A 17,637-nucleotide genomic window follows, 5' to 3' on the forward strand; every position below is an offset into this window, starting at 1 on the left:
TCTGTGTGCTGTATGGGGGTCCCAGCCTTTGTGTGCTGTATGGGGGTCCCAGCCTCTGTGTGCTGTATGGGGGTCCCAGCCTCTGTGTGCTGTATGGGGGTCCCAGCCTCTGTGTGCTGTATGGGGGTCCCAGCCTCTGTGTGCTGTATGGGGGTCCCAACCTCTGTGTGCTGTATGGGGGTCCCAGCCTCTGTGTGCTGTATGGGGGTCCCAGCCTCTGTGTGCTGTATGGGGGTCCCAGTCTCTGTGAGCTGTATGGGGGTCCTAGCCTCTGTGTGCTGTATGGGGGTCCCAGCCTTTGTGTGCTGTATGGGGGTCCCAGCCTCTGTGTGCTGTATGGGGGTCCCAGCCTCTGTGTGCTGTATGGGGATCTCCTCGCCTTGTTACACGGCTCAGGTTTCGGCCCGTACCTGTTCCGCCACCTTCTCCATCCTTCTCATCTATCAGTCCTGTGTACCTTGATGCTTCTCCTCCCTGGGTGATTTTGTGAAGTTCTCACAGTGACTCAGCAGAAGCCGCTCTCTATATAACGGAGGGACCAGCTGTCACCCTGTACACTACACCGCGGCTTCTGGAGGCGACACTACCTGCACTACAAGTAAGCCGCCATTATCCCTATATTATATATATATATGCCGCCATTATCCCTATATTATATATATATATATGCCGCCATTATCCCTATATTATATATACATATATGCCGCCATTATCCCTATATTATATATATATATATATATATGCCGCCATTATCCCTATATTATATATATATATATGCCGCCATTATCCCTATATTATATATATATCCTGCCATTATCCCTATATTATATATATATAAGCCGCCATTATCCCTATATTATATATATATCCTGCCATTATCCCTATATTATATATATACATATATGCCGCCATTATCCCTATATTATATATATATCCTGCCATTATCCCTATATTATATATATACATATATGCCGCCATTATCCCTATATTATATATATATCCTGCCATTATCCCTATATTATATATATATATATGCCGCCATTATCCCTATATTATATATATATATGCCGCCATTATCCCTATATTATATATATATGCCGCCATTATCCCTATATTATATATATATATGCCGCCATTATCCCTATATTATATATATATAAGCCGCCATTATCCCTATATTATATATATATATGCCGCCATTATCCCTATATTATATATATATATGCCGCCATTATCCCTATATTATATATATATCCTGCCATTATCCCTATATTATATATATACATATATGCCGCCATTATCCCTATATTATATATATATATGCCGCCATTATCCCTATATTATATATATATGCCGCCATTATCCCTATATTATATATATATATATGCCGCCATTATCCCTATATTATATATATACACATATATGCCGCCATTATCCCTATATTATATATATATATATATATATATGCCGCCATTATCCCTATATTATATATATACATATATGCCGCCATTATCCCTATATTATATATATATATATGCCACCATTATCCCTATATTATATATATATGCCGCCATTATCCCTATATTATATATATATATATGCCGCCATTATCCCTATATTATATATACACATATATGCCGCCATTATCCCTATATTATATATATATATATGCCGCCATTATCCCTATATTATATATATATCCTGCCATTATCCCTATATTATATATATATGCCGCCATTATCCCTATATTATATATATACATATATGCCGCCATTATCCCTATATTATATATATATATATGCCGCCATTATCCCTATATTATATATATATCCTGCCATTATCCCTATATTATATATACATATATGCCGCCATTATCCCTATATTATATATATATATGCCGCCATTATCCCTATATTATATATATATGCCGCCATTATCCCTATATTATATATATACATATATGCCGCCATTATCCCTATATTATATATACACATATATGCCGCCATTATCCCTATATTATATATATATATATGCCGCCATTATCCCTATATTATATATATATGCCGCCATTATCCCTATATAATATATATACATATATGCCGCCATTATCCCTATATTATATATATATATATGCCACCATTATCCCTATATTATATATATATGCCGCCATTATCCCTATATTATATATATATATATGCCGCCATTATCCCTATATTATATATATATGCCGCCATTATCCCTATATTATATATATACATATATGCCGCCATTATCCCTATATTATATATATATATGCCGCCATTATCCCTATATTATATATATATCCTGCCATTATCCCTATATTATATATATATATATGCCGCCATTATTCCTATATTATATATATATATATGCCGCCATTATCCCTATATTATATATATATATATGCCGCCATTATCCCTATATTATATATATATATATATGCCGCCATTATCCCTATATTATATATATATATATGCCGCCATTATCCCTATATTATATATATATATATGCCGCCATTATCCCTATATTATATATATATGCCGCCATTATCCCTATATTATATATATATATGCCGCCATTATCCCTATATTATATATATATCCTGCCATTATCCCTATATTATATATATATGCCGCCATTATTCCTATATTATATATATATATATGCCGCCATTATCCCTATATTATATATATATATGCCGCCATTATCCCTATATTATATACATACATATATGCCGCCATTATCCCTATATTATATATATATATGCCGCCATTATCCCTATATTATATACATATATATGCCGCCATTATCCCTATATTATATATATATATATGCCGCCATTATCCCTATATTATATATATACATATATGCCGCCATTATCCCTATATTATATATACATATATGCCGCCATTATCCCTATATTATATACATATATATGCCGCCATTATCCCTATATTATATATATATATATGCCGCCATTATCCCTATATTATATACATATATATGCCGCCATTATCCCTATATTATATACATATATATGCCGCCATTATCCCTATATTATATATATATATATGCCGCCATTATCCCTATATTATATATATATATGCCGCCATTATCCCTATATTATATATATATGCCGCCATTATCCCTATATTATATACATATATATGCCGCCATTATCCCTATATTATATATACATATATGCCGCCATTATCCCTATATTATATATATATATATGCCGCCATTATCCCTATATTATATATATATCCTGCCATTATCCCTATATTATATATATACATATATGCCGCCATTATCCCTACATTATATATATATCCTGCCATTATCCCTATATTATATATATACATATATGCCGCCATTATCCCTACATTATATATATATGCTGCCATTATCCCTACATTATATATATATCCTGCCATTATCCCTATATTATATATACACATATATGCCGCCATTATCCCTATATTATATATATACACATATATGCCGCCATTATCCCTATATTATATATATATCCTGCCATTATCCCTATATTATATATATATATGCCGCCATTATCCCTATATTATATATATATATATGCCGCCATTATCCCTATATTATATATATATATATGCCGCCATTATCCCTATATTATATATATATATGCCGCCATTATCCCTATATTATATATATATATATGCCGCCATTATCCCTATATTATATATATATATATATGCCGCCATTATCCCTATATTATATATATATATGCCGCCATTATCCCTATATTATATATATATCCTGCCATTATCCCTATATTATATACACATATATGCCGCCATTATCCCTATATTATATATATATCCTGCCATTATCCCTATATTATATATATATCCTGCCATTATCCCTATATTATATATATATGCCACCATTATCCCTATATTATATATATATGCCGCCATTATCCCTATATTATATATATATATATGCCACCATTATCCCTATATTATATATATATGCCGCCATTATCCCTATATTATATATATATATATGCCGCCATTATCCCTATATTATATATATACACATATATGCCACCATTATCCCTATATTATATATATATATGCCGCCATTATCCCTATATTATATACATATATGCCGCCATTATCCCTATATTATATACATATATGCCGCCATTATCCCTATATTATATATATATATATGCCGCCATTATCCCTATATTATATATATATATGCCGCCATTATCCCTATATTATATATATACACATATATGCCGCCATTATCCCTATATTATATATATACACATATATGCCGCCATTATCCCTATATTATATATATACACATATATGCCGCCATTATCCCTATATTATATATATACACATATATGCCGCCATTATCCCTATATTATATATATATATGCCGCCATTATCCCTATATTATATATATACACATATATGCCGCCATTATCCCTATATTATATATATATGCCGCCATTATCCCTATATTATATATATATATATGCCGCCATTATCCCTATATTATATACATATATGCCGCCATTATCCCTATATTATATATATATATGCCGCCATTATCCCTATATTATATACATATATGCCGCCATTATCCCTATATTATATATATATATGCCGCCATTATCCCTATATTATATATATATATGCCGCCATTATCCCTATATTATATACATATATGCCGCCATTATCCCTATATTATATATATATATATGCCGCCATTATCCCTATATTATATATATATATATGCCGCCATTATCCCTATATTATATATATATATATGCCGCCATTATCCCTATATTATATATATATCCTGCCATTATCCCTATATTATATATATATATGCCGCCATTATCCCTATATTATATATATATATATGCCGCCATTATCCCTATATTATATATATATATATGCCGCCATTATCCCTATATTATATATATATATGCCGCCATTATCCCTATATTATATACATATATGCCGCCATTATCCCTATATTATATATATATATGCCGCCATTATCCCTATATTATATATATACACATATATGCCGCCATTATCCCTATATTATATATATACACATATATGCCGCCATTATCCCTATATTATATACATATAAGACACCGCTGCCTGCTCCGTCTCTTTGGGTTAGAGCTCATATTAACACTTTCCTTTCCCTCTTTTCTAGTGAGCGGATACGTTCTGACCTACTTCCCAGTCCGGGGTAAGTGGCCAATCACGTATGATGCAGAGATCCTCCATCTTAATATACAGTAGTCTGTAGGTGACCCCGCCATACATGGGTACATGGGGCTCCTGGGTCACCGTGATGACCTGTGAACCCCTTTAGTGAGCTATGCACCCTTATAGCTACCTGTGCACCCCCATAACTACATGTCCCCCTATACCTATCTGTGCACCCCCATAACTACCTGTGCACCCCCTATAGCTTACAGTCCCCCTATAGCTACCTGTGCACCCCCATAACTACATATCACCCTATACCAATCTGTGCACCCCATAACTACCTGTGCACCCCCTATAGCTTACAGTCCCCCTATAGCTACCTGTGCACCCCCATAACTACATATCACCCTATACCAATCTGTGCACCCCATAACTACCTGTGCACCCCCTATAGCTTACAGTCCCCCTATAGCTACCTGTGCACCCCCTATATCTACCTGTGTAGCACATATAGCTACCTGTGCACCCCCAGCTACCTGTGCACCCCCTATAACTACCTGTGCACCCCCTATAACTACCTGTGCCCCCCCAGCTACCTGTGCACCCCCTATAGCTACCTGTGCACCCCCTATATCTACATGCGGTGATGCCCAGACACTCCCATCATTGCCCTGTGGTGTTTTGCTGCATTGATAGAACAATAGTCGCAGTGTTGAACCTGCCCCATGTGAATCCTGCCTTACAGCCTTACCATTGTTAAAGGACTTGTCCAGACTGGAAATAGGAGCTATTTCCGCAGATGCAGTGCCACTCCCATCAAGGGGCTGAGTCTGGTACTGCAGCAAAGAAGACACAGCTGATCTGCAGTCCCAGCCTATATACAGGAGGGGCACCATTCCTTCAAAAAGAATAGACTCTTTATTTGCCCCCTCCAGGTCGGGCTGAGCCCATCCGTCTGCTCCTCGGTGATCAGGGGGTCTCATGGGACGAGGAGGAGGTGCAGTTCATGGACTGGTTTGGAGGAAAAAGTGAAATTAAGAAAGAGGCGGTGAGTGACTGATAAACTAAGAGCACAGGGCAAACCTGATCCATTCTGTCACTGGACGGAGGTAGCGGAGATAATATATATATATATATATATATATATATATATATATATATATATATTATCAGATAAGGCTCCATGGAATATCCAAGTTGCATGATGGAGCAGAATGACAGCCATAAACTACAGGGCCCATATCACAGACAATGGTTCCTCTACTATATCTCCATACACCATAGACTATGGGCCTCTATTATATCTCCATACACCATAGACTACGGCTCCTCCACTATATCTCCATACACCATAGACTACGGCTCCTCCACTATATCTCCATACACCATAGACTATGGCTCCTCTACTATATCTCCATACACCATAGACTATGGGCCTCTACTATATCTCCATACACTATAGCTTATAGCTCCTCTACTATATCTCCATACACCATAGACTATGGGCCTCTACTATATCTCCATACACCATAGACTATGGGTCTCTATTATATTTCCATACACCATAGACTATGGCTCCTCTACTATATCTCCATACACCATAGACTACGGCTTCTCTACTATATCTCCATACACCATAGACTACGGCTCCTCCACTATATCTCCATACACCATAGACTATGGCTCCTCTACTATATCTCCATACACTATAGACTATGGGCCTCTACTATATCTCCATACACTATAGACTATGGGCCTCTACTATATCTCCATACACCATAGACTATGGCTCCTCTACTATATCTCCATACACCATAGACTACGGCTCCTCTACTATATCTCCATACACCATAGACTACGGCTCCTCTACTATATTTCCATACGCCATAGACTACGGCTCCTCTACTATATCTCCAAACACCATAGACTATGGGCCTCTATTATATCTCCATACACTATAGACTATGGGCCTCTATTATATCTCCATACACTATAGACTACGGCTCCTCTACTATATTTCCATACGCCATAGACTACAGCTCCTCTACTGTATCTCCATACACCATAGACTATGGGCCTCTACTATATCTCCATACACCATATACTATGGGCCTTTACTATATCTCCGTACACCATAGACTACGGCTCCTCTACTATATCTCCATACACCATAGACTACAGCTCCTCTACTATATCTCCATACACCATAGTCTACGGCTCCTCAACTATATCTCCATCCAACATAGACTACAGGGCCTCTACTATATCTCCGTACACCATAGACTACGGCTCCTCTACTATATCTCCGTACACCATAGACTATGGCTCCTCTACTATATCTCCATACACCATAGACTATGGGCCTCTACTATATCTCCATCCACCATAGACTACAGGGCCTCTACTATATCTCCATACACCATAGACCACGGCTCCTCTACTATATCTCCATACACCATAGACTACGGCTCCTCTACTATATCTCCATACACCATAGAACACGGCTCCTCTACTATATCTCCATACACCATAGACTATGGACCCTCTACTATATCTCCATGCACCATAGACTATGGGGCCTCTACTATATCTCCATACACTATAGCTTATAGCTCCTCTACTATATCTCCATACACTATAAACTATGGGCCTCTACTATATCTCCATACACCATAGACTACAGCTCCTCTTCTATATATCCATACACCATAGACTACGGCTCCTCCACTATATCTCCATACACCATAGACTACAGCTCCTCTACTATATATCCATACACCATAGACTACCGCTCCTCCACTATATCTCCATACACTATAGACTATAGCTCCTCTACTATATCTCCATACGCCATAGACTACAGCTCCTCTACTATATCTCCATACACTATAGACTATGGACCCTCTACTATATCTCCATACACCATAGACTATGGGCCTCTACTATATCTCCATACACCATAGACTACAGCTCCTCTACTATATCTCCATACACCATAGACTATGGACCCTCTATTATATCTCCATACACCATAGACTATGGGGCCTCTACTATATCTCCATACACCATAGACTACGGCTCCTCTACTATATCTCCATACACTATAGCTTATAGCTCCTCTACTATATCTCCATACACCATAGACTATGGGCCTCTACTATATCTCCATCCACTATAGACTATGGGCCTCCACTATATCTCCATCCACCATAGACTATGGGCCTCTACTATATCTCCATACACTAGAGACTACGGGACCTCTACTATATCTCCATACATCTAGACTATGGGCCTCTACTATATCTCCATACACCACAGACTACAGGACCTCTACTATATCTCCATACGCCATAGACTACGGGACCTCTACTATATCTCCATACACCATAGACTATGGGCCTCTACTATATCTCCATACACCATAAAATACAGCTCCTCTACTATATCTCCATACACCATAAAATACAACTTCTCTACTATATCTCCATACACCATAGACTATGGGCCTCTACTATATCTTCATACACCATAGACTATGGACCCTCTACTATATCTCCGTACACCATAGACTATGGGCCTCTACTATATATCCATACACCATAGACTATGGGCCTCTACTATATCTTCATACACTATAGACTATGGACCCTCTACTATATCTCCGTACACCATAGACTATGGGTGTCTACTATATTTCCATACACCATAGACTATGGGCCTCTACTATATCTCCATACACCATAGACTATGGGCCCTCCACTAAATCTCCATCCACCATAGACTACGAGGCCTCTACTATATCTCCATACACCATAGACTACGGGACTTCTACTATATCTCCATACACCATAGACTACGGGACTTCTACTATATCTCCATACACCATAGACTACAACTCCTCTACTATATCTCCATACACCATAGACTTTGGGCCCTTCACTATATCTCCATCCACCATATACTATGAGCCTCTACTATATCTCCATACATCACAGACTACGGGACCTCTACTATATCTCCATACACCATAGACTATGGACCCTCTACTACATCTCCGTACACCATAGATTACGGCTCCTCTACTATATCTCCAATAACCACAAACTATGGGCCCCCTACTATATCTCCATACACCATAGACTATGGGCCTCTACTATATCTCCATACACCATAGACTTTGGGCCTCAACTATATCTTCATACACCATAGACTATGGGCCTCTACTATATCTCTGTACACCATAGAATACAGCTCCTCTACTATATCTCCATACACCATGGGCCTCTACTATATCTCCATACACCATAGACTATGGGGCCTCTACTATATCTCCGTACACAATAGACTATGGATCTTCTACTATATCTCCATACACCATAGACTATGGGCCCCCTACTATATCTCCATACACTATAGACTATGGGCCTCTACTATATCTCCATACACCATAGACTTTGGGCCTCAACTATATCTTCATACACCATAGACTATGGGCCTCTACTATATCTCTGTACACCATAGAATACAGCTCCTCTACTATATCTCCATACACCATGGGCCTCTACTATATCTCCATACACCATAGACTATGGGGCCTCTACTATATCTCCGTACACAATAGACTATGGATCTTCTACTATATCTCCATACACCATAGACTATGGGCCCCCTACTATATCTCCATACACTATAGACTATGGGCCTCTACTATATCTCCGTACACCATAGACTACGGCTCCTCTACTATATCTCCATACACTATAGCTTATAGCTCCTCTACTATATCTCCATACACCATAGACTATGGGCCTCTACTATATCTCCGTACACCATAGACTATGGGCCTCTACTATATCTCCATACACCATAGACTATGGGCCTTTACTATATCTCCATACAACATAGACTATGGGCCTCTACTATATATCCATACACCATAGAATACAGCTCCTCTACTATATCTCCATACACCATAGACTATGGGCCTCTACTATATCTCCATACACCATAGACTATGGGCCTTTACTATATCTCCATACACCATAGACTATGGGCCTCTACTATATATCCATACACCATAGACTATGGGCCTCTACTATATCTCCATACACCATAGACTATGGGGCCACTACTATATCTCCGTACACAATAGACTACAGCTCCTCTACTATATCTCCATACACCATAGACTATGGGCCTCAACTATATCTCCATACACCATAGACTACAGGGCCTCTACTATATCTCCATACACCATAGACTATGGGCCTCTACTATATCTCTGTACACCATAGAATACATAGACTGCTCTTTATATACATATAGCCTAGTTACTATGAAAACACAACAATCACTGAACTCAGGGAGAACAGTGAAAATTCCAATGGAGTCCTCATTTAAGAGTCTACATTGATTGTCCCATACAAATTTTGAATATGCAAAAAAGGGGTCCGTGGAGCCTCAGTTACGAGTCTCAAAACACGGGAATAGCCAGATATCCCTCTCTCCAGAGAAGGAAGCCCATTGCTAAGGGATGCCTCCTAGTGGGGAGAGCACCAAACCACCCTGATACGTAGTCCCTCAGGTCCTCACTCTGTTGCGAGCTTTAGGACCTAAATAGGGAAACACCAGGGTGGCCCCTGTGAGTCAAAGTCTAACTCTGTGGCGAGTATAACGGCATAAGACAAGGGTTACCAAGGCTAGGCATCCATCCACAGACTGCAGTTTTGGGGTATTTGCCCCTCGTCAGTGCGGAGCAGGATTCTGGCTACCGGGGGCAATGATAAATAGACCAACAAAACACAACAATCACTGAACTCAGGGAGAACAGTGGAAAATTCCAATGGAGTCCTCATTTAAGAGTCTCCATTGATTGTCCCATACAAAATTTGAATATGCAAAAAAGGGGTCCGTGGAGCCTCAGTTACGAGTCTCAAAACACGGCTTCCTTCTCTGGAGAGAGGGATATCTGGCTATTCCCGTGTTTTGAGAAGCCTAGTTACTATGCTCAGTTCTATGCATGATACCGTATAGTGGAATGACACAGAGCTCCAAATCCTCTGCACGGCCATCAGTTACATGATAACATCCTGTCTTCCTGCAGCCACCACCAGGGGGAGCTCAGGAGGGTACCCCATACAATGTATCCATTGACCTCTATAATAACACAGAATACAGTAAGCAGAACCCGGACCATATGTGGGGGATCTTTCTCTGTATTAATCTTTGGGGTCTCTTCCAGGTTTTCGGGCAGCTGCCGCAGTTTAAAGACGGAGGCTTTGTTCTGTATCAGAGTAACAGCATCTTGCGATACCTCGGCCGTAAATACGGTAAGTTTTTATTCGTATTGAAGAGGTGTCTGTTCTGTCCTGACTCAAGGTATTGCCCAGTTTCTTCCGGCTATTCTGAGCCCCCTTACTTTACCCACTTTACCTTTACCACCACCAATTTCCCCCTCCTTACCCATAAAGCCCAAGGACACTCTGATATCATTGGAAAAATTGGCCATAACGGCCTCTGTGTTAAAGCGCTTCAAAATTAACAAGGTAAATAACATTAAAAACCATAAATACCAATATAAATCAGATGTAGGGAGGTCGGGCAAACGCCATCCAGCAGCACCAGTTCTTAGACTATCCCCCAGCCGCGACGCACCAGCTCGGGAGCCAACACATCTGTCACCTGACAATGCACTTTTGTTTCCTGGTCCTATGCCCCTCCGTGCCTCTACGAATAACAACAGCACAGAAGTGGGGGAGTACCATCCCTCTCATGGGTCCCCCTCAGAAAAACTCCACCTTAAAGTTCCCTGCAAGATCTCCCTACCAGCGAGAAGCCTTTACCCAGACACCAAAAAAACTGCAACAAGGGCGACTGGGTTGATTCTGGTCCAGCGGGAACTAAAGCTCCACCTCATCCTATCGGTCTACAGTTTGTGGTAGGTCACTCACCTAGCAACTTCCGCACTTTTCCAGACAAGCCCCCCCCCCTCCCCGTCTGACGTAAACTTAACCCACCAACTCTTGTCCCTTATTTAACCTAGTTATGATGGTCCTCCACTAGCTCTGCACCCCTTTTACCCCTCGGAGCCCTTCCTCGTTACAGATTATAGATCTCACTCAATAGTAAATATTTCAGAGGTCTCCTTATCCTCATCCTCAATACAAACAATAAGAACCACAAGGAATCATTCTATCATTTCACTCCGTCCTCAGGTCTTGCCGGGAGCGATAACCAGGAGAGCGCACTCATTGACATGGTGAACGATGGGGTGGAGGACCTCAGGCTGAAGTTCACCCGCCTGGTCTTCTTTGAGTTTGTAAGTTTCTCTTTCCATTAAATGAGGCGCCGTAATCTTCAGAGAAAAGTTTCTTCAGGATTAGTTGACTGTCCATTGTGTACAAGGGTGTCCCGACTGTCAGAAAGGTTCTGGGTAGAGATGAGTGAACCTGGAGCATGCTCAAGTCCATCCGAACCCGATCGTTGGATAGTTGGAAGTTGGATAAAGCCCTAAGGCTATGTGGGAATCCTGGGTATAGTCATTGGCTGTATCCATTTTTTCCAGACAACCTTAGAGCTTTATCCAACTTCAGCAGCCCCCGCTAATCAAATTCCGATCGTTCAGGTTCGGATGGACTTGAACCCGAACTCGGTTCGCTCATCTCTAGTCACCACCAGAAGAGTCTGTGAGCGGACAATGGTGATGAGGAAGGATAACAGACAGAAGAGTCCATGAGAGGACAGAAGATTCTGGAAGACGATGGAGGAGTCTGGAGGAGGAGAAGAGGGATCTGACGGAGGGGACAGAGAAGTCTAGAGGAGGTCATGATGAACACGGTGGCCTATCTGGGGGCATCCTATTGTAGAGTCGGCCTAGTTGAAAAGATTGATGTATAATTTTATGGTCATAGATTAGAGATGAGCACAACTTGAGCACACTCAGTTCCGTCCAAGCCCAAACATTCGGCATCTGATTCCCGGTGGCTGAAGAAGTTGGATGCTGTCCTAGGGATTTATGGAAAACATGGATACAACCAATGGCCTATTACTGTGTCCATATCTTCCAGGACTTCCTAGGGCGGCATCCAACCACCAGTAGTCACACGCAGAAGGCTTTCCGGTAAAGATTTCTGAGACCTTGTATATGATGGTGGAGACCTCCCTTCCCTCTGGATGGATAAATGCTCTTTATCTGCTTGTATGTTACAGGAGTCGGGTAAGGAGAAATATGAGACCGACCTCCCCAATCACTTGTCGGCATTTGAGAGGATTCTTTCCAAGAACGGTGAAGGAAAAAAGTATTTGGTGGGAGAGAAGGTAATGGAGACTGCATTCTAGAATATTCCAGTTTTCACTGTTTAGAAGGGTGGGCGACAATTGTTCAGCAGACTCCATTATCTGTGATCAGAGGAGCATGTGGCTCCATCATCTATGTATGATCAGCAGAACACGGGGCCCCATCACCTATGTATGATCAGCAGAACATGGGGCTCCATCACCTATGATCAGCAGAACATGGGACTCCATCACCTGTGATCAGCAGAACACCAGGCCCCATCACGTGATCAGCAGAACACGGGGCCCCATCATCTGTGATCAGCAGAACACGGGGCCCCATCATGTGATCAGCAGAACACCGGGCCCCATCACGTGATCAGCAGAACACGGGGCCCCATCACGTGATCAGCAGAACACGGGGCCCCATCATCTGTGATCAGCAGAACACGGGGCCCCATCATGTGATCAGCAGAACACCGGGCCCCATCACGTGATCAGCAGAACACGGGGCCCCATCATCTGTGATCAGCAGAACACTGGGCCCCATCACCTATGATCAGCAGAACACGGAGCCCCATCACCTATGATCAGCAGAACACCGGGCCCAATCACGTGATCAGCAGAACACGGGGCCCCATCACCTGTGATTAGCAGAACACGGGGCCCCATCATCTGTGATCAGCAGAACACGGGGCCCCATCATGTGATCAGCAGAACACCGGGCCCAATCACGTGATCAGCAGAACACGGGGCCCCATCATGTGATCAGCAGAACACTGGGCCCCATCATCTGTGATCAGCAGAACACTGGGCCCCATCATCTGTGATCAGCAGAACACTGGGCCCCATCACCTGTGATCAGCAGAACACGGGGCCCCATCATGTGATCAGCAGAACACGGAGCCCCATCATCTGTGATCAGCAGAACACGGGGCCCCATCATGTGATCAGCAGAACACCGGGCCCCATCACGTGATCAGCAGAACACTGGGCCCCATCATCTGTGATCAGCAGAACACGGGGCCCCATCATGTGATCAGCAGAACACCGGGCCCCATCATGTGATCAGCAGAACACGGGGCCCCATCATGTGATCAGCAGAATACGGGGCCCCATCATGTGATCAGCAGAACACAGGGCCCCATCATGTGATCAGCAGAACACAGGGCCCCATCATGTGATCAGCAGAACACCGGGCCCCATCATGTGATCAGCAGAACACCGGGCCCCATCATGTGATCAGCCGATTACAGCTGAGGGGAGGGGGTGTCTTTGAAATGATAGTGTCCCTTTATATAAAGACGGGGGGGGGGGTACGTGTTATAACTATAATGATTAGTGATGTGAGCGTCTTCTCCCCACAGATCTCCTATGCAGACTACAACCTCCTGGACCTCCTGCAGGGCCACATCCACTTCTTCCCAGCATGCCTTTCCTCCTTCCCCCTCCTGACCGCATTAATCGAACGCATCAGCTCCCGACCTAAACTTAGCGAATACCTGAAATCTGAAGCTCGAATCCAGAGACCTATTTTCCCTAAAAAATGAGCAAGCACGGGGGAGGGTAAATGTTTACAGACGATAGTACCTCTATAACCGCCTCATAGTACCTCCATAACAGCCTCATAGTACCTCTATAACAGCCTCATAGTACCTCTATAACCGCCCCATAGTACCTCCATAACAGCCTCATAGTACCTCCATAACCGCCCCATAGTACCTCCATAACCGCCCCATAGTACCTCTATAACCGCCCTATAGTACCTCCATAACCGCCCCATAGTACCTCTATAACCGCCTCATAGTACCTCCATAACAGCCTCATAGTACCTCTATAACAGCCTCATAGTACCTCTATAACCGCCCCATAGTACCTCCATAACAGCCTCATAGTACCTCTATAACAGCCCCATAGTACCTCCATAACAGCCTCATAGTACCTCTATAACCGCCTCATAGTACCTCCATAACCGCCTCATAGTACCTCTATAACAGCCTCATAGTACCTCTATAACAGCCCCATAGTACCTCTATAACCGCCCCATAGTACCTCTATAACAACCCCATAGTACCTCTATAACCGCCCCATAGTACCTCTATAACAGCCTCATAGTACCTCCATAACAGCCCCATAGTACCTCTATAACAACCCCATAGTACCTCCATAACCGCCCCATAGTACCTCCATAACCGCCCCATAGTACCTCTATAACAGCCTCATAGTACCTCCATAACAACCCCATAGTACCTCCATAACCGCCCCATAGTACCTCCATAACCGCCCCATAGTACCTCTATAACAGCCTCATAGTACCTCTATAACAACCCCATAGTACCTCCATAACAACCCCATAGTACCTCCATAACAGCCTCATAGTACCTCCATAACCGCCCCATAGTACCTCTATAACAACCCCATAGTACCTCCATAACTGCTCCATAATAACTCCATAACTGCTCCATAGTAATTCCCATGTAAGAACCCCGCTCTCTTCATGACTTGATAGAATGTTTCCTTTTTTTTTTTTTTTTTTTTTTAGAAATAAATTATTTTTAATTTTCTTTGTGATTGTTTGATTTGTTACTTTCTGGCTCCTCGGGGGCGGGGTTAGCTTTACCATTGGTCACAGTAGACCCTGATCCTGTAGTCACTTTATGTAAGGGGGGGGGGGGTGAGCGCAGGATGAGACTACGTGTGGTGAAGGTCAGCACGGGAGCTGTATACACAAACCCAGAGCGAATCCTGCGAGTTGTTTTATTTTACAACAGCAACCATAATAATAAGCGTCCACTGCTGATATAACCGCAGCTTCTCGGGATGCACAGATCGCTTTGATGTTCCGCCTGCACAGTGAGCGGGCGGAACATTAAAGTGAGCAGAATTTAGTGCAGGACCTGTCAGCGTCCTGCTCCTACATTCCCTCCCATAGGCTGCCGACACTTCATACCAGCAGCCTATGGGACGCCAGGACGTGACCTCAGCAGCAGGCGTGATCATGTGACGTCATCACGCCTGCCGGAGGTCCCGTCCCTGCGGCTCGCAAGATGGAGCCAGAAGAGGAGGAAGAGCTGCTGCCTGCACAGCGCGGATTAGGTGAGTAGGAGGTTTGTTTTTTTAGGGGAACCTCTGGGGGCATTATTAGTATATGGGGGCACCTCTGGGGGCATTATTAGTATATGGGGGCACCTCTGGGGGCATTATTAGTTCATGGGGGCACCTCTGGGGGCATTATTAGTTCATGGGGGGCACCTCTGGGGGCATTATTAGTATATGGGGGCACCTCTGGGGGCATTATTAGTATATGGGGGCACAGCAGGGGATCCTACATACAGGGGGCATCCCACATTCTCTATTCTCCCATATTCTCTAACCACCAGCAAGAGGCTGTGATTTGTATACTTTCTTACCACCAGCGAGAAGCTGTGATTTGTATACTTTCTTACCACCAGCGAGAAGCTGTGATTTGTATACTCTCTAACTACCAGCGAGAAGCTGTGATTTGTATACTCTCTTACCACCAGCGAGAAGCTGTGATTTGTATACTCTCTAACTACCAGCGAGAAGCTGTGATTTGTATACTCTCTAACTACCAGCGAGAAGCTGTGATTTGTATACTCTCTTACCACCAGCGAGAAGCTGTGATTTGTGTACTCTCTTACCACCAGCAAGAAGCTGTGATTTGTATACTCTCTAACTACCAGCGAGAAGCTGTGATTTGTATACTCTCTTACCACCAGCGAGAAGCTGTGATTTGTATACTCTCTTACCACCAGCGAGAAGCTGTGATTTGTGTACTCTCTTACCACCAGCAAGAAGCTGTGATTTGTATACTCTCTTAGCCCCAGTGAGAAGCTGTGGAGTGTATTCAAGTCTATATCTAAAGTTACCGAGATCAAGGGATCTCAGTCAGCACAAGTTAATCTGTATTTTTGGTTTATTGAAGAGACTGTGTTACTGCGCCTTTAAGAGAGAATTCAAGTAAACGTTTTCTTGGTTAAGTTGAACTGCAGGACTTGTGGTTGCTCACACCAGCAATACCCTACAATACTGCAATGTTCTCAATTGTGTGTGTTGGTACATCCAGGGGTGGGCACACACCCCTCCTGGC

The 17,637-nt window shown here is 42.1% G+C and overlaps 1 protein-coding gene across 1 annotated transcript; it reads left to right on the forward strand.

Annotated features, from left to right (window-relative positions):
• The first annotated feature begins 526 nt into the window (after positions 1–526).
• On the forward strand, positions 527–15,076 carry LOC138798368 (glutathione S-transferase P 1-like). Its single transcript, XM_069978791.1, has 7 exons — positions 527–598; positions 5,254–5,289; positions 6,188–6,300; positions 11,494–11,581; positions 12,467–12,570; positions 13,461–13,568; positions 14,894–15,076. Coding segments are annotated over exons 1-7 (633 nt in total). The 5' UTR covers positions 527–597.
• Positions 15,077–17,637: the final 2,561 nt, after the last annotated feature.

Source organism: Dendropsophus ebraccatus, chromosome 8 (assembly GCF_027789765.1).
Source record: "Dendropsophus ebraccatus isolate aDenEbr1 chromosome 8, aDenEbr1.pat, whole genome shotgun sequence".
Lineage (NCBI taxonomy): Eukaryota > Metazoa > Chordata > Amphibia > Anura > Hylidae > Dendropsophus > Dendropsophus ebraccatus.

Coding starts and splice junctions, on each gene's coding strand:
- LOC138798368 (XM_069978791.1), top strand. Junction 5,290..6,187: donor GACCTACTTCCCAGTCCGGG/GTAAGTGGCCAA, acceptor TGCCCCCTCCAG/GTCGGGCTGAGCCCATCCGT. Junction 11,582..12,466: donor ATACCTCGGCCGTAAATACG/GTAAGTTTTTAT, acceptor CTCCGTCCTCAG/GTCTTGCCGGGAGCGATAAC.